Genomic DNA, 20005 nt, shown 5'->3' with positions numbered 1-20005 from the left:
TACAAATATGGCTGCTCATTAAATGCCGTGTTTTGGAGCCGAAGTTTACCGATTGTCACCTTATAGTAAACAAATAACAAAAAGGATGGATATTGAGCACGTGTTTAACATGTACAATCAGATAATTGTTTATTTTCATGACAGATCCATGCGTATTGCGATCACCGGATTTTTACGAGGAGGGTTACGCTCAGGTCACTATGCATACGGAAAATATGTCGGCGAATTGCTTCCTTTATTCCCGGAAGGAAGCAATGAAAAATAAGTAAACTTCTTCTAAATGTGGACAAATTAAAGAATTTTCCTCAGCAAAAAAAGGATATGTTCATAAGTTGTATAATGAAAACTATCTATACAGTTATAGAAAACATATGCATAATTTTTTTTTAATTTGAGGTTTCTTATGACTTTAACAGGTTAATTTTGAAATAATTTTGGATTTGAATTTATATGCTGTATGTTGTAACTGGAGTAACTGGAATAGTAAGAATTGCACTTTCATTTTTTTCCCTTTTATTCTATAACAGTGGCCCTCACACATGTATAAATGTATAGAGTTTCTGCAATATTTTCTTTGCATAAGTGGAAAGTTTCAGATGACAATCAATGCTATTTAGGGTTTGCTCAGGTACATTTAATATCGACTTCAATATGTATAACTTTGAGTTCCACCTAGTTGAGTTTCATGACTGAAGGCATTTAGATCTCCTAATATTTCTGTTGTATTTATTAACTTTCTTATAAAACTTACAATTTTTGAAGCTTTGGCAATAAATAACCTACTTCATGACAATCTTTGACCACTAGTTGGCGAGTGTGGGCATAACACGGTAAGTGTTACGGAAGACAGTCAAATTTATGGGAGTAAGTTTGTCCAAATATACTCTGTAATCATTTTTTCTTATCCTTTCACCATAATTTGTATATAATGTTCACTAGAAATATGCTATTGTTTTTAATTGAATTTCTACCAATACTTTTCTCACTTCTTTTTCTAATATGAGAGAATTCTGTAAACAGGAGTTTGATAGACAATGAATCTGTAATTTATTCCCAAATTCTAGCATGTAGAATGAAGTTATATCAGGAAACTCTGATTTGTAGTTCCTGAGAAAGCACTTTCAAATATTTTCGTGAAAGAGTATACATTTATTAAAAAGGAAGAAGATGAGCAAATAATCTGAAATTGCATCACAGTATAACATGATTACATGAAACTTGATACAGAACTTCAAAAAGCTCTTCCTTAGACAAACACAATCATACTTATGGGATCAAAGGAAACACTGACAGAGGTGAACTGGTATACCTACTTCATTCCGCAGTAAGTGAATAACTATATTCGTGATTGTATTTAACATAAACTTAAATTATTAACTTTAAAACGTTCAACAGGATTATTTCCAGTTGCTGAAATCCTTACGATCATTTGAATAGAAGTAAAGAAACAATAAGACAAAATGAATTGACAACTTTTATATAAATTCGGACATCACAATCATTATTCATAAAACAGGTGCGAAAGATACCAGAGGAACAGTCACAATCATAGATTAAAAATAAACTGTCTACGCCATGACTAACAAAGAAAGAACAGACAAATAATAGTAAACCAGACACAACATAGAAAACTTAAACCTTAACAACAGGAAAACCACCAAAAACTTGGTTCACTAGAACTATATAAATTATATAAAATTTCCAAACTTTTTTCATTACAGTTTGTTTGTTTTATGAGCTACTGTTCACTTATTTGAACATGAATTGTAGGGCTAACTGATAGAGAACTGCAAAGACAGTTTAATAGACCCTTTCAGTTTGTAAGAGGCAAGAAAGAGGAGAGATACTAATTGTTTTATATTTATTTGCATTAACATAAACAAAAGCAAAATATAGCAGTAACAATCGGGTCGTATGGTAAACTTATGATAATAATATTACAATACATGCTGTGTGAAAGACAAAATCATGATTTTTTACTTAATGTCTTTGAAAGGCGCCTGTTGTTTGACACGATCAAAATTATAACAGTAACATGTATTATTAAGGATCAGTCTGAAAATTGTAAATGAGCCTTTTAACTTGTTTAAGATATAATAAATTGTATAATGCATTTCACGCAAACAACAAAAGTTAAGACATAGGTATTCACAACAGTGCATTCCTTCATTGCAACCTACAGCTATGTTCTGGTAAATATTAACATGGACTTTGTAAAGCAGTAGTAAAACTATTTTTTATGGTACTTCAGGACGAATTGTAATGCTGGCTTGTTAAAACAGCTTTAAGGGTACTATGTCAGGAGCACAAATTCAAAATGTGTTCAGTACATAGCAAGCTGAAGAAAGAATAATTACATATTATACATTTTGAAATAATGGTATTACATAAAAATGAATATTCAAGAACATGTCAAAATTATTTTTGAGGAATGAAAGTGGCATAAGGGAAGGTACAAATTTGATCAATTTTATAGCCATAATTTGGTGAACAAGTTGCATAAATATTCCCTGAAATTTATACCCTAAAACAATCTTTGTAGACAGGGTTAAAAATATTTGGACAATATCTAGCTGTAAAACACGTACTTAAGGTAGGTTTGGTAGCAATGGATGAATAAATACACAGACACATTCAGTCAAAATAGGAACGCTAAATCAATATTTGATGTTGGAATATTGTCATACTCTCTTCTTGTTTAAGACACTTGAAGGGTTCTATAGGTCATGATGCTGACCTTTAATTGTTGTCGTCACCTTTTCCGTCTGTCACTCCAACATTTTCACCGAACAAATATTAATCATCAAAGATACCAGGCTTGTAAAATGTAAGCTAGACATATGTTTCTTCTACAAAAATACCCATTAATGACGTACAAGTAAGAAAATATGAAAAGTCGAAAGAAACTATGAAGTTAAAGAGCATTGAGGACACATATTTCAAAAAGGTTTTAGAAAATACAAAAAAAAAGGTAATATATTCCTGCAAATCATTCTTAATACATTTGTACCCCTTAGCCAAACATAAAATCACCAAAATACTGAACTCCTAGGAAAATTCAAAACGGAAAGTCCCTAATCAAATGGCAAAATCATAACTTAAACGTCAAACCAACAGACAACAACTCTTATACTTTCCCTAACCAGGATTTATTCTCTGTCATTAACTCCATATTCCCTATTACATTACATCTTAACCATTTGGTGTAGGAAAATCTATATCACTAATGTTGGTTTTCTTTACTTTAAAGAAAACAATTGATATAGCTGTTGTAAAACTGATACCCAGAATCTTTGCTTTTAGGAAAAATACTTATTTATTCAGCTGATGACAACATGGAAAAACAGAAGACTTTATAACAGCATTTTATACTTTTATAAACCCTCCAACTTAACTTGTTTATCTCCCTTGTTTTTTACTGAATATATAGCCTGAATGACAGCTCGCAGGAAAAACAAGGGTGGGTATAAAATAACAATGTATAAAACACCTTTAAATGTACAAGAGTGGATAGCAATTGACATTCTTATTACATATAAATGTACATAAATTATATTTAGAATAAATTTATTTGCCTAATTACAGTGGTAATGATTTTTTCTACTTTTTACATAAAATTTATGCACAACAAATCATAATTAAAAATCAATTTTCTCTTTACTTTAAGGTTGGATAACATCAAGATCAAGTTCATTTTACTTTTAAGAAAGTAAAGGTACACTGTACAGACTAGAATTTTCTCTGGACAAACAATCCATACTGACTTCTATTCACAAAACAATCAACAACACCATTGTAGACATAAGATATCTGTTTTGTGTTAATAAGTACTTTTAATCTTAAAGCATTCTTTACATCAAAAATTAAATAGGAATAAATAGGGACACACCTATAGGGATGATGCCAGTGGACATTTGTAATTTAAGAAAATACTATCCATCAATCAGCCAGTAGCAAAAAAAATATAAAACAATAAATAGGGCCAATTTAAGAAGTTATATAAAGACTTATTGTTTGATGTTCCTGACAATATCAGTACATATATCATGGAATGTGAACTGATAGAAGAAACAACATTTTGATTTGCTAGTTTATAAAATGTATGAGATTCATTGTTTATGACTCAAAAGGGGATAATTATCAAAAAAGAAGATGTAGTATGATTGCCAATGAGACCACTGTCCACAAAAGACCAAAATGACACAGACATTAACAACTATAGTAGTAAAGCCAATACAACAAAGTCAGCATAAGTCAATTATTCGTTTGACATTTTAGTACAACGATTGCATATCATCATATTTAAGCTTGAATCACACTGTAAATCAAACTATAATTAACATCAAGAAATTCATGTATATAAAGCTGATAAATTTTATGGTCAATAACAAGTACCGTAAATTCAGAAACTAATGCGAGGTTTTTATTATTGCGAAAAATGCGACAGAGTTTTAAACCCAATAATTTAAACTTGCATTTTGAAATGTTTTGTATTTTTCTCAAAATCGTAAAAACAAAAATCACATTTTAGGCAAAAATGACAAAATTGCAATAATAAATGCACGCAATAATTTCTGAATTTACAGTAATAGTTGTTTACTTGGATTAAAATATGTACTTTTTCTATCATTAATTGTTTCTTAGATTTCAGGGGTACCTATATACAGTGGTGTTGCTACACAATGGTGAGGGAGTAGTAGTAAAAATTAAACTATTTGAAGCATGCACATTGACTGGGCTGAAGATAAAATTCCAAATACAACAGCATATGGCATTTAAAAAGTATATATTAAGCCCACTTAATCCAAAAACTGAAGTTTTATACTTGAAAAGCAATGGAAAAGGACCTTCAGATATTGCATCCATTTGAAATGCATAGAGGGTGAAGCAATCTTATCCAAAATTTTAACTATGATTCTCTGGAATGGACATAAACAAGAAACTTAACATTAAAACTCTGTCACCAAAAAAATATTATCTGTTGTATGTTCATGAAAAATGATGACTTTGTAAAATAAGCAGCTACCAACAATAATCACATTCCAACAAACGCAATACCCATTTCCCTAACATTATTATTATGTAAACCACTGAATTTGTAAAGCATATCAATGTTATTTTATTTTTGTTAAAAATTTTAATTACATATTTTATATACCAAACATGCAAGTATTTATTTAGGAAAAATAATTCCACATTTCATTTGGACTAAAGTAAAAATAAATATCACTTAATATTTTTGTTATTTCCTCCTTTACTTGCAAAAATTTAAGATGCATAATGCACATGCTATGACAAAAAAGATGTGTTTGAAGGTCAAGAGCTGAATATATTCCAAAATATTTGGAAAGTCTAAAATTTTAAACATGATTTAGCCATCAGTTTAGAAGAAAACGGTAATAAGTTGATAAATAATAAAAATAACACATTGTAGGTATAAGAAATTTCAAATATCAACCTTTCAGTTACAGAGTGATAAGATGAAATTATTTGTATTCACATTATTTTTTAATTAACAAAACTTTATAAAGTCAAATAAATAACTTGCTGCTTAAATACAATATCAACCTACAAAAAAAATGTAAAGTTTTCTAGTTCACCAAGCCATATATTTTTCACTAGTACAATAAATGCATAAATCATAATAATTCAACCATAATAAGATGACCCTTCACTTTATCCTTATTTAACAATACATGATAAGGTACTATTACCATCTTCCACTAACATTATAGAGATAATATATTGTGCAGTTTGGTAGATGTGGCACAGTATAATTAATATTTATGGATACATGTTTCAAATTAACAAAAATGTTCTCTTTTAAAGGCTCAATATATTTTCTGTTAAACAAACAAACTATGAGCAAGATAATGAGTGACTTTTTTTCAATTTTAGACAGTACAAAAAAAAACTATGCTCTCACAATCAGTGGATACATAATTTCTCATTACAATTGTAGGCACCACAACATAATAATAAACAGGTATAAATTATAAATGCAATTGGTTAAATAAGCTAATATCAAATTCTGCTATCAGACTGCTAACTCCTCATCTGCATCAAATTTTAGTATTGTTGTTAAATCTCCTTTAAGTTTTTGTTTAATTTTCTTTCTAAACTTGTCTCTCACTCTTCCAAACTCCATTATATCTTTTGGCTTCTCACTGAACCAGAATGTAACAAATTCTTTAAACATGTAACCTGTAAAAATAAAATGAAAATAAAGAATAGCATATATTTCTTTTCAATATTAAGCCCGTATGAACACTGGACATCAATAGCTGTTATTGGTTAAGAGTTGACAAATGATGTAATATAAATATACATTTTGTCATATTTACTGCAGCTGTGCTATTTGAACAGTCAAATTCATTGACTGTATATCTATATGTGATATACAGTCACTGACCTTATATCACCTTGTTTAAGACGTTGACAATGTGTTTCCGTAGAGTTTTATTTATGACGTCAATAAAAAATACAGGTTCACGGCAATTTTACGTTGTCCGCTCACAATTAAAGAATGACGGTTTTTACCCAAATATTTCATTTTGAACAGTTACAAGAGATGCAGTATATAAAGAATAACCATACATTGTCTCAAAATATCAATCTGTTATTTGTTCTCAGCTCGAAACAGGTAGAAATGCTCGGCACAGCCTCGTTTTTTACCTTTTTCTAAGCCTTGTACAAATAACATTGATATTTCGAGACAATGTAGAGTGGGGTGCCCGTTTTCGCCACATCTTTCCATGTTTTCTACAGTTTATGGTCAGGTCTAAATGTTTTTGAAGTATACTGATATTTCTATATGAAGATAACTTCAAATGCAAAATATTCTTAAGCTTGAAAACGTGTTTGTTTGAAAAAAAATCATCTGAAAAGTTAGATTAAAGGGTGCTTGAAATTTCCGGATATTTTGTCAATGGGGGACACATATTCGCCGTTTTTACACATCTATTTAAAACCAAATAACCGCAGCTTTTAACATTTTTTATCAAATCAATTGCATTATAGATGAATAGCAGACTTTTCAAAGGTGTAAAGAATTCAAAATTAGGGCATTCAGTCAAATATTTACTTAGAAATACTTCTTTGAAATCATATTTTTTATTCAGGAAATTGTCCGAAAATCGTTGTCCGTTTTTCGGTAATTTTCTGTAGGAGCCGCAATTTTGTTTCAGTTTAAAAAAATATCATATTTGTTATAAAAATATAATTTACCAGTACACATCTTCCATTTCAGCCATCCTTTTAAGTTTTTACACCTCAAAATCCTAAAACGGCGAAATTGTGTCCCCGGCGAAAATGAGCACCCCACTCTATGGTTATTCTATATATATACATGAACCTGAAGAACAACACATTTAGATTTTTTTTCATGTGAAATGAACACTTGAACTTGAATGACTACGGTAAGTGAGAAATTTGACATTTCAAGATATTTTCAATAAATTTATCTTTTGTTTTATTAGTTTTCAATCAGAGATCCACAAATTTATGTATTCAAAACAGTTCTATTTCAGCGTCCCATGAAATATTTTTTTTCCATCCACAAAATTTAATACCCACAAAAAAAAACAAGTTCATCATAATACAGATAATTGGTTTGCAGTGGTGGATCCAGGAATTTTCATAAGTGGGGGCCACTGACTGACCTAAGAGGGGCCCGCTCCAGTCACGCTTCAGTGATTCCCTATATAAGCAACCAAATTTTTTCCAAAAAAGGGGGGGGCCTGCTAACCCCCCTCCCCCCCCCCCTCCAAATCTGCCTCTGGTTTGCCTTTGACTTTGTGCATGCAACTGATATCAGTTATGTTACAGAACCTCATACAGATTTTTTGTTTGATAAAACCTTTGCAACTGTGACTGCTAATAATCCCCTAGAGATAAAGGGTCTGAGAATCTGATACATGTACTGCATTCCATATAGCATCATGGATATCTGATACATGTACTGCATTCCATATAGCATCATGGATATCTGATACATGTACTGCATTCCATAGCATCATGGATATCTGATACATGTACTGCATTCCATAGCATCATGGATATCTGATACATGTACTGCATTCCATAGCATCATGGATATCTGATACATGTACTGCATTCCATAGCATCATGGATATCTGATACATGTACTGCATTCCATAGCATCATGGATATCTGATACATGTACTGCATTCCATAGCATCATGGATATCGGATACAGCATGATTGCCATTGACTGTACTACACATACACTTCACTTGTATTTACTTCTAAGTGTACGGTAAAGAATTTTCTTTTATTCTTCATCAATTAATCCCTTTTTGCACCCATCATATAAAAAATGTTTAATTAATGTGCGGTTCATTTGATCTCAGTACTTCATTGGTTAAAATCTGATTATGACGTCGAATTTTTTTGCTTTCCTCTGAATTTCCTGTTGTGACGGCATGAAAAATGGCGACCATAACTGATGGCGTCACATAGAAAGAACACATCTTTTTGCAGAAGGCATAAGTTTGCCTGCATAATGTTAGAAAATCATTTGAGAAACAGATTCCATCACCAAAGCTCGTGTAATATGATATGGCAAGCCTCGTGTTTAAAATTTGAAAATTTAACTGTCTCAAGTGGATAAATATCGTATTACACTCGATGCAGTGGTAGAATCTATATATATCATACAATTCTCATTTGATCCGTATTTAAAATAATTGATATGTTTATACACCCGTTTTCAAATATACTGGAATATCAAATTCTGAAATTAAGAATCAGTGACTTCATACTTCAGTGTATACTTTGATCAAGCCACTTTTTGTATACTATGGACATGTATGAAAAAGTTACCACAGGGAAGTTAAGAGAAACAATGATTATGATTATGAATAAATTTCCTATAATATATTGTGTACTCACAATACAATTCATGGAAATCATGTAGAGATGGTTTGTCATCTTTAATGTTATAGAAATGTGTCCGCAAAGTTTGCTTTTTTAATAGTTCATACAGAACACTAGTCAGATTTATTCCTACTATGGCATACGAGAACCTATAGAAAAGATAAAAAAAAACATGTATCAAAATCAATGATAATGAATCTATTTATACTAGTATAACACAAATTAGTCTAAATTAGGTTTTAGCACAATTGAATATTGAATTTTATGGGTGTATTATTTATTAAACCAAGAAAAAAGAAAACTTCTGTGAAAATTACATGTCCAAGATGGATTAATATAAACTCATTTTGATCATAAACAAAAACAAATTGATTAAATGTCGCATTTCAAGTGTCCCAGACAGGTAAACAAACATGAATAATTGGTAATTTGTGTTTTGATGTATTCTTATATAGCTACAAAAATGTTTTTCACCTTTCTAAGTTAACAACCAGATGCTCTGCAGGGCGTAGCTTTATACGACGGCAGAGGTTGAACCCTGAACGGTTGGGGCAAGTATGGACACAACATTCAAGCTGAATTCAGCTCTAAATTTGGATTGTGATTTAATAGTTGACACAGCATAGGTTTCTGACACAGAATGAATGTGTTCTAATGAACTTAAACTTTTGTTTTCTCTTAGAGCAATTCACTATGCTGTTGAATATTAATCCTCTCAAAAAAATGTTTGAAGAAATTTTCTTTTTATTAATTTCATTTCAAATGAGAAAAATTGAACCCAATTTTTAATCACATCCCCCTTTCCCTTATTCCAAAACTAATCTCAATTAAAATATTCTAATGGAGTTTGCAACAATAACTACTCATTTAAATACATCATAAAATATTAAGATGTAAAAAAACTGCTTGTTATCACTGAATGGTAAAGATTATTTAAATTTATCAGTTGGTAGTAAAAAGTGAATATACATTGTATATTGTATATAACAAAGATTTAAGTTGATTCTGGACAAAGAAAGAAAACTCTAATTAAAAAAATTCTTGCAATAAGATATTTCTTGCTTCCTATTCTGGACAAAGAAAGATAACTCTAATTAAAAAAAAAATTGCTATTTCACAATATTGTGAAATTAGATATTTCTTGCCATTGCACAATACTGTGCAATTGAAAAGACTTGCTATTGCACAATACATAATATAATAATTTTAGATCCTGATTTGGACCAACTTGAAAACTGGGCCCATAATCAAAAATCTAAGTACATGTTTAGATTCAGCATATCAAAGAGACACAAGAATTTAATTTTTGTTAAAATCAAACTTAGTTTAATTTTGGACCCTTTGGACCTTAATGTAGTCCAATTTGAAAACGGGACCAAAAATGAAGAATCTACATACACAGTTAGATTTGGCATTTCAAAGAACCCCATTTATTCAATTTTTGATGAAATCAAATAAAGTTTAATTTTGGACCCAGATTTGGACCAACTTGAAAACTGGGCCTATAATCAAGAATCTTAGTACATTTTTAGATTCAACATATCAAAGAACCCAACCGATTCATTTTTTGTCAAAATCAAACTAAGTTTAATTTTGGACCCTTTGGACCTTAATGTAGACCAATTTGAAAACATGACCAAAAGTTAAGAATCTTCATACACAGTTAGATTCGGCATATCAAAGAACCCCAATTATTCAATTTTGATGAAATCAAACAAAGTTTAATTTTGGACCCTTTGGGCCCCTTTTTCCTAAACTATTGGGACCAAAACGCCCAAAATCAATACCAACCTTCCTTTAATGGTCATAAACCTTGTGTTTAAATTTCATAGATTTCTATTTACTTATACTAACGTTATGGTGCGAAAACCAAGAAAATTGCTTATTTTGGTCCCTTTTTGGCCCCTAATTCCTAAACTGTTGGGACCTACACTCCCAAAATCAATACCAATCTTCCTTTTGTGGTCATAAACATTGTGTTTAAATTTCATTGATTTCTATTTACTTAACCTAAAGTTATTGTGCAAAAACCAAGAATAATGCTTATTTGGGCCCTTTTTTGGCCCTAATTCCTAAACTGTTGAAACCAAAACTCCCAAAATCAATCCCAACCTTTCTTTTGTGGTCATAAACCTTGTGTCAAAATTTCATAGATTTCTATTAACTTAAACTAAAGAAATAGTGCGAAAACCAAGAAAATGCTTATTTGGGCCCTTTTTGGCCCCTAATTCCTAAAATGTTGGGACCAAAACTCCCAAAATCAATACCAGCCTTCCTTTTATGGTCATAAACCGTGTGTTAAAATTTCATAGATTTCTATTCACTTTAACTAAAGTTAGAGTGCGAAAACTAAAAGTATTCAGACGACGACGACGACGCCAACGTGATAGCAATATACGACGAAATTTTTTTCAAAATATGCGGTCGTATAAAAACACAACATATTAAGCTCTTTTAATTTGAAAAAAAAAAGAAAAAATACACATCTATAATTTGGATATTAAGCTGTCAATTTCAAATATTAAATATATATGTGATTTTTAATTCCAATACCCAACTTTTATTCCTCCTAATAGATAATCTGACATTGATATCCCAAATTAGAAAAAAAAGTTAAATATTGACATTTAAGTACAAATACTCCCATAAGAAGTTGTCTGATAGTTTTGACTTAAATGGACAGCAGGTAGATCAAAATTTAACCTAAATAATTTATTTCAAGAAGAATTTTCTTTTGTAATTTAAGACGACTGTTGACTGTAGTGAAGTAAGTTAAACCTACCCTAATGTTGGATGGTGAGATTTTGACAAAATCTGCCGTGATAACGCTGTGTATTTTGATGAAATATATCTGAAAGATAGATTAAACATAATGAATACTAATGAATCAAACAGAAAATTACTCAACATACTTGATCAATACATGTAAATTTTTGTCTCTTTGCTCATTGATAAATTACATGATAAAGCCATATGAACAATGCTGAAATCTGAATGGTGTACATGTTAAAGTAATATTCAGCTTTGCCCAAACCAAAAAAAAAAAATATCGACATTACAATTCCTTCACAAAGTACCTCTTAAAATAAATGTATTTCCCCATGATTGGCTTAAGAATGCTTAATGTTACTTCCTTATGATAAGTTATCATCTGGTCTATCCATTGTACAATAATTTAATTTTGGATGTAACGCGTCTTCTGATTGGCTGACATTATTTTGTTATGAGCCCATAGACATAATTTAGTCATGTGACCGTGACGTCATCAAAGTTTTTTCATGGTTTTCTACTGTTTTAAATGGAATTTAGAATTAAATTATAATAAATGACTGAAATATTTTTTCTGTCTATTCGAAATAACATAAAAAATCTGGTGCACACTGTTAAATAACCCGCTACACGCGTTATTCAGTGTGCACCAAATTTTTTATGTTATTTCTTCATAGACAGAAAAAAATATTACAGTCATTCCTTAAATATCTTACAGTAACTGGTTTAATCCCAGCATTCCCATCCCTCTGAAGTCAGTTTTAGGATCCTCTCCTTGAAATCCTATATCTGTCCATTGTTTACTAAGTCTCGTCTCTAACTTTATATCTGGCATCAAGAACCCCCAAAGCTAAAATAAACAAAAAGACAAATCAAAATATACACAAGTTGAAAGTCTGGAAATCAGGAAATATAAAGACCTACAAAATTCAGTCTACAAAAAAAATCCTATTCTTTCTTGAGTACTACTTGATTTCTTTTCCATTCCAAATGTCATCATTTGCAACTTGTTATTAACAATATAAGAAAATTCAGTTAACCAATTTAAATAGTTTGAGACCTGATCACCGGATAAACACAAAAGGTATTGGTAAAAATAATCAAATGTCAATAAGAAATATTTGCCCATTACCACATGATGGTTAAATTATATAACAGCTGTATCAACTTTTTTAAATTCAAAATATATCATAGGATACAATAATACTAAATACTGTTAATTCATAGTCATTCCAGATTGTATGGATTAAGAAAAATTGTATTTTCAAAGATATATGATTTTGTGGTTTTGTTTACGTCTGCATGCAAGACTAAAGAAGCATTCAAAAGTTTGTTGTGGTTCACCTGTACACAAGGAATACACGAAAATGTATAACAATTGTGCTTATGATTTTTTTACCTGCATAAGTTTTTCTTCATGATCTGGATTCTCAGAAGAATATTGTGTCTTCCTCATTTCTTCTACTTCTGCAAACAGTCTTTTGTATCCACATATCTGACATAAACATACTTGGAAACAGTATGCAAATCTGGAAAAATTTAAACATAAAACACATGTACATTACATATCAATTAAGAAAGATATATGGGATGAGCATCAAAAATACCAAACAAAACAAGTTAACCTAAAATACATACCTAAAGATCAAATATCTAAAGCCAAAGGTCATCTATATAAAATAAATATAGAGCAAGGGTAATCGAACTATCTGGTTTTTTCCTGTTATTACTTTTGAAATTCATATATATTTTTTTATAGAGGCCATTGCATGGTTTATGTATGCAATTTAAGAAAAATTCAATGGTGAAAAAGAAATTGTCATATCTGCAGGGATCCAATCGTTTACATTTAAAGGTAATCAATCTGAGGTCTGCCAAAGGTTACTGTATCTGCCTCTATTTCACAAACCAATCTGATATTGCCCCTTCCCCCTGTATTACTATACTACAAAGCTTACTGAGGATGAATTTCAGCTATTACATCTTTTATCTTCATGACTTCCTCTGATGCAGGTATAACATTAATGATTTCATCTTTACTCAGCTGTTTCAGGATGGCAATATTTGAATGTTTCAAAGATCTTTCTGTTAATGAAAAGATTTAGAGGTAGAAAATCATATCAACTATCAACATGTAAATTGCAAGCAAAACAATCCATCTTTAACCAAAATTTATATATTTGGGGAAAATCTGTCACCTTTCTTATTATTGATGTTAATTATTAACAAAAGAAATCTATATTTTTTACTACATCTATGAAAAAAATTAAGATGTAAGTTACATGCCAATAAGTGATAATAATATAGCAGCAACCCATGTGACCCAACAACACAAAAAGTTCTTAAAAACGTAATAGCAGTTATGAAAAATTTCTCTAAAATATATTTTACAAAATTTAAATCAGGCAACTGATGTTCAAACTGTTGAAATTATTATAAATGTGTAATTGCAACTCCTCTAATTTCTTATTCTTATCATAAATTTTAACAAGTGCATATATGGCACATATGTCCCTTGTAATAGTCAAATTTAGTAAGAAATTCTTAATATTGCATACCAATTGCCTTTGTTCTTTTAGCCCCTTTTGGGTTCTCAGAAGTTATTCTTAGAAGTTCACATTTTCCTGTCCATTTTCTGAGAATCCACTTCCACATTGGCCAAAGAACGCTGAAGTAAAAGGAAACCCACGTCTCATGTAAATACCCCTTCCACATGAAGTCAAATTGTCAACCTGCAAAACATGGAACATGTAATTATTAATTCTCAAGCTTATTTTAATAGTTCGAGATAGAAGCTTACTACAGTAGAATTATATGACAGATCTCATAAGACACCTTCTTGTCTACAGTATTTGTAGTTTGATTTAATGCTGGTTTTAAGTGCATAATGTAGTCACAAGTAGCCTCTGGGTGGGGAGTTTCTCACTGCATTGAAGACCTATTAGTGAACTTCTTCTGTTGTCTGTTCTATGGTCTGATTGTTGTCTCTTTGACACATTCCCCATTTCCATTCTCAATTTCATCAGGGCTGATAGAGATACATCTGAGTATAAATATAAACACTTTGTTAATAGACCCTTTTTAATGAATACAGAGTAAGATCCCATATTTTTATAAAAGATCTTATTAATAACAGACGTTTCAAATACATGTATTGGTAAGACACAAACCATTATAAATGTCTGTGAATAAGTAATATTGTCTCATTTTATAAGTGAAGACAGGCATTTTAAATGAAGAAGAGCATATGACCAAAATATCTGTCTAAACATTATTAAGAATCTGTACATTTTTAACATCAGAAATTTTACAAATTTACAAACAAAATTTCATTGATACATAAAATTGAGAATGGAAATTGGGAAAATGTCAAAGTGACAACAACCTGACCAAATAGCAGATAACAGCAAAAGGCCACTAATGGGCCGGGTCTTCAATGCAGCTAGAAAATCCTGCACCATGAAGGTAGGACTCAGCTGAACTCTAAATAAAAACGTGTAGTTCAGTGAAAATGAATGTTGCACTAAACTCCAAAACATATATGATAAGACAAATCTCAGTTGTTTACTCCTAATATTTTGTTGTAGTCCCCTATGAAATTAACTGCAATGAATGTGTACCAAAGTTGGGCTACAAAAGAATACTGAAACATTTGGTGTAAATTGATGAGTAAACTTGAGTTCCTTGAAGAAATTCCTGCTTCATCAATGAAATTCTATGGCTGCCAAGTAACAAGATAGAAAAGTTAAATTCCTGCCAATTATACATAATAAAAGTACTTAATATTTACTTGCAATAAAAGATGTGTTACAAATATAAGTTACTAACCCACTTCTGGTATATTCAAAAATTCAATTTAATCTAGTAAGAGAAATACATGTAAACAGTACTAGTGCTGCCATTAAAAAATCAATAATTCAATAAATATTTAATAAATGTCTTAATGCATCTATAGTAATCAATTTTTATCTCATAAACTATTGTTCTACTATTATCAATTTTGATTGTTTTGTTATATCAATAAACACTGGCTTATAAATTGCAACAAAAAAATCATATATTTTCAAAATTATGCAGCTAAGCCCAATTGTATAATTGTATTTTGTGGACTTTTGAAAATGAAATATGATTTAATCTAAGCCAAATTAAAAAGGGGCAATCTGATTGAAGTATAGATCTGGGTCCATGCTTCACTTACAAGGATCTGACAACACTCCTTTCTGCTGTCTGTTCAGATTGATCAGGTATGAATCAAGAACTTTGAAAATGGGTAGCCTACATGTAGTTGGCAAACATTAAGACTGATTTTTGCACAAGGATATGCATGATTTACATATTTATGTAGCTCCACATTGGAGAGGATCCATCTCCTCCCATCTGAATCCACTTCTGTTGATATTACACCAATCTTGTTACCAATGAAATCTTTTCTTACAAAGTTTTGGAGGTGGGTATCAAAAAGGTCTTTAAAACAGAAAGTTGACTGCAGGGTTGTCAGTTTCTTGCAAACCAAGCTTGGACGCGTGACCCTTATTTAAATCAGATTGGGTCATAGGAAATTCAATGGATACATTATGTCAAAGACGGATTATTTCATGCATATTTAGGAAAAACAAGTATCTTTCGTGGATAGTTGTCTCATTGGCAATCATACCACATCTTCTTTTTTATAACAATATATATTTATCAAATCCTTGTATCTATTTAATGAAGGAAGAACATGAAGAAAGGGATGATACTTTTTTCAGAGACTGAGATGAGAATAGAAATCATATCATACGTATTGGGTAGGATCAGAACTTTTGCCTAACAGGTGCCTATGGAGGACCCCAAAAAAATAACACATCAATATGAAAAGAACGTGGTAATCTCAAAAAATGTAGATTGATGTCTGAAATCAGAATAGGCTGACTGTATTATTTCTGAGGCCGTGAGGGAGTAAAATAAGTGAATTTGGGATCTATGATTGCCCATGGGCCATGAGACAACTCTCAAACAGAGACAAGTGGTGTAGGAGTAAACACCTAAAAAATGTATAGGCCTTCAACAATAAGCAAAACCTGTACCCCAGTTTCTTTCAGTATCATAACATATTTATTTGAACTTCTCTTTCAGTTAAACTGTAGAAAAAAATAGGCATAATATTATAAATTATCCATGTTGAAAAGGATTGGGTCAACTTTGACATCTTGCCTAAAGCAATACCAACCTTTGAATTATTCTAAAGTTTAATGAACTCTGAAACTACAGACGAGGTCAAATAAAATATTTCAGATACATGAACACATGTTCATTAATACAAAATATCACATTAAGTACCATCAGACATGTACACTTACTTATTTTAAACCTAAGGGCCCCAAAAAATTATGATAGATAGGTACAAATGTAGGTCAATAAATCCTTTTTGAATATCTTATATTAAGATGTAGTGTGGGAAGTATTCAGGACATTAAACAGTTCTTCACCAAAATTGTCCGACTTTATCAAATCTTTATAACTAACCAAAAATGTTCATTATTTGCCCTTGGTTTTTTTTTGTTTTATTTTTCAAACTGTTATAAAAATTTGTAAGGGTTCCGCGGAACCCAGTGTCTCGCCTACTTTTGCTGTAACTCCCAGGCTCAACAAAAATGAGGAAAACAATCAATAAAAATATTCCTACTGATATTATCTTTTGATTGTAAGATGCATTTCTTCTGTCCAAGTTTGGTATACATTTCAGGATAGTTTATGAATCGAATAAATGTTTTAAAAACTTTAAGTGCAGACTGTATATTATGTTAACTGGATTTATTTTTTTACAAAATTTACTTCTGGATACTATCTTATGATCATAAACAAGCTTCTGTCCAAGTTTGGTAAAAATCCAGTATAGTTTAAGAAAGATATTCAAATTTTAAAAACTTTAACCACAGAGTGAATGTAATGTTTCCCCGCAGAAAAACTAAGTCCATTTATAAGTAAAAAACAGAAAAAATGGAATTTTATTTTTGAAAAATTTACTTCTGGATACTATCTTATGATCATAAACAAGCTTCTGTCCAAGTTTGGTAGAAATCCAGTATAGTTTAAGAAAGTTATTAAATTTTCAAAATCTTTAACCACAGAGTGAATATTTGTGGACGCCGCCGATGGAATGTAGGATCGCTTAGTCTCGCTTTTTCGACTAAAGTCGAAGGCTCGACAAAAACAGACACATTTTGTACATGTTGTAAGACCACACATAAATGTATATGAGGGTAGTAATGCCCTTTACTGTACGAAGTCAAACTCTCATTTATAGATACCATAACCATCAAATTGGTTAAAATTTTACCGTGATTGGTCAGGTCTCAAAAAATATCTTAAGCGCCAGTTTTGGAGAAAAAAATTAAGGTGATAGGTCAAAATCCCTCTTTTGTTTTATGTCTAAAATAAAGTGTACATTTTATTGTCATGCACTAAAAAATTGCTGTTAACGTCATGACAAAGAATTTATACCATTATTTGTAATGGAAGTACCCCCACTACTACCCTCATATATAAATCAACAGTATGAGTAAATTCTCATATTTACCTAAAAAAAAGAAAATGATTTTTAGTTTTAAAATTCAGTTTTGTCAATGTTTTGCTAGCCTTGAAATAAATGTGCATGATTTCTGATTTCAATTTGCTTGATACCTCAGAGTGTTTGTATTTAATGTTTAACCTTATTAGTGTATTTTTGACAGGCACATGTGAGTTATTGTTTACACTTACAAACCTCCACCAGGTGGCAGAAAATTCTAAATATTAAGACATACACGGCGATTTTTGATTGGTTTGTACACTAATCAATAAAAGTACCCTAAAAGGAAAAGTATCCAAATTAAAGCGGAACCCTTTTGCCATTTTTATATATCATATTGTTTAATGTCTACTTAATTAAAAAGAAATACCTATTCTCCGAGTAATCAATACTGTATCTTATGAATGGTAAATAAGGATTGAACTCTGTTACTATGGCCCAGCCAATGAAAACTCTTCTTAGAAAGAGGTCGGGGATACACTTAGTAAAGCAAAAAATTATAGTTTCGCATTTACAACATACATATCATTATTAAATAAAAAGATCTTGAAATATAAAACAAAAACAAAGGCCCATCCACCTGTTATATATTTTTTATGTTCAATAGTCTGAGATACATGCGTTTCAACATTTATTTCTCTTGTCGAAAACCAGGTCACACAGTGGAAACATCATGGCGCGAGGTACTTGTCATAATCGAGAAAAGATGTCAAAAGAATGGTTTCATTTTGTTATCTTAATACACACATTTTTACAGAATTTTTCACTCACATCAGCAATAGAAAGTCATAGTCAAGGTAAGATATCACATTGAATACACAGCTCCTCAAAATAACAGAGGGTTTCGTGATTTAAAATGCAATCTGACAGGAAAATTGTTTGTGTTTACAAATAATTCATGCATAAACAGTTGTAAAGATTTAATAGATAAATAATTTCAACCCAGTGACAATATTGAACATAAATGGTTGTTTAGTTTACATTTTGATTAAATCAAAAAGTTACAATATGAATGTTCATGTGTATTTGAAAGTGGTTGACATGGTGTTGATGTTGATCAGTTTATACAGTCTCGTGTGTGTAAATAAGGATACATGTGTATATATATATATATGTTTGTGATATTTAAAATTTATTTTTCTCCATAGATCTGATATTGTATGTTGTTCTTAGCAGATAATTTATAATCCTTATTTTAATTCATAATTCAAAACTGTTTTGGTAACTAAATAATTAACAATTTGAACTCTGAACTTTCCCTTTACCATGTTTACCAAAATCATGTTTCTAGTATAAATCAATTATTTCATGAAATTTAGGGATAAAATTTAAAAGAAAGACATGTAGGTATAATTTGAAGCTAAAAAAAAACACAATTAAAAAAAATACACAATCATATAAAGCAAATATCTTGTATCATCATGATCATGTAGAAAACCATACTGCCAAATTTTTATCCTTCTATTCTATACAGTGGATTCATTTATTTTCCGGTTATCAATTTTCGTGGATTGAGGAAAACTTTCATTTTATTTCATGGTTTAAGTAATTTCTGCATACATATCCTATAGAAAATGTGAAATTCGTTGAACATTTTAATTCATGGTTCAACTGTACCCATGAAAACCACGAAAATTGGTATCCATCGAATAATAATGAATCCACAGTACTTAGAATATTATTGGAGAGAAAATAGAAAAGTTTACTACATCATTTACTGAAAGAAAGTGCCACTTGACTGAAGCCTATTAAAAATAAATAAATTAAGCCTCTGTAATTTGCCTACAG

The 20005-nt window shown here is 30.5% G+C and overlaps 2 protein-coding genes across 16 annotated transcripts in view; one reads left to right on the top strand and one right to left on the bottom strand.

The window, feature by feature from the left end:
• Positions 1 to 1847: 1847 nt before the first annotated feature.
• LOC134696017 (ELMO domain-containing protein 2-like) lies at positions 1848 to 18708 on the bottom strand. Of its 5 annotated transcripts, none has more exons than XM_063557556.1 (8): positions 18588 to 18708; positions 14226 to 14399; positions 13626 to 13752; positions 13067 to 13196; positions 12384 to 12517; positions 11681 to 11749; positions 8914 to 9047; positions 1848 to 6204 (listed from the first exon to the last, which is right to left on the bottom strand). In XM_063557556.1, the coding sequence occupies exons 2-8, from the start codon at positions 14380 to 14382 to the stop codon at positions 6038 to 6040; spliced, it is 918 nt and encodes a 305-aa protein (XP_063413626.1). In that variant the 5' UTR covers positions 14383 to 14399; positions 18588 to 18708; the 3' UTR covers positions 1848 to 6037. The 5 variants fall into 5 exon arrangements, with proteins under 5 accessions (XP_063413626.1, XP_063413629.1, XP_063413627.1 ...); XM_063557559.1 differs by lacking the exon at positions 18588 to 18708 and adding an exon at positions 18409 to 18439; XM_063557557.1 differs by lacking the exon at positions 18588 to 18708 and adding an exon at positions 18359 to 18418.
• Positions 18709 to 18729: 21 nt separating this feature from the next.
• LOC134696015 (transmembrane protein 131-like) overlaps positions 18730 to 20005 on the top strand; it is an 88183-nt gene continuing 86907 nt past the window's right edge. For 3 of the 11 annotated variants that reach the window (XM_063557538.1, XM_063557539.1, XM_063557537.1), the window contains exon 1: positions 18731 to 19014. In XM_063557538.1, the coding sequence (XP_063413608.1) occupies positions 18891 to 19014 (124 nt within the window). In that variant the 5' untranslated portion in view covers positions 18731 to 18890. Of the gene's footprint in view, positions 19015 to 20005 lie in introns of all 11 variants that reach the window. The other 8 variants (XM_063557547.1, XM_063557540.1, XM_063557544.1 and 5 more) reach the window with 4 other exon arrangements.

The sequence above is a fragment of the Mytilus trossulus genome, chromosome 14, assembly GCF_036588685.1.
Source record: "Mytilus trossulus isolate FHL-02 chromosome 14, PNRI_Mtr1.1.1.hap1, whole genome shotgun sequence".
Classification (NCBI taxonomy): domain Eukaryota; kingdom Metazoa; phylum Mollusca; class Bivalvia; order Mytilida; family Mytilidae; genus Mytilus; species Mytilus trossulus.
The sequence above is the reverse complement of the archived record's forward strand: the minus strand, read 5'-3'. Positions and strand labels throughout refer to the sequence as shown.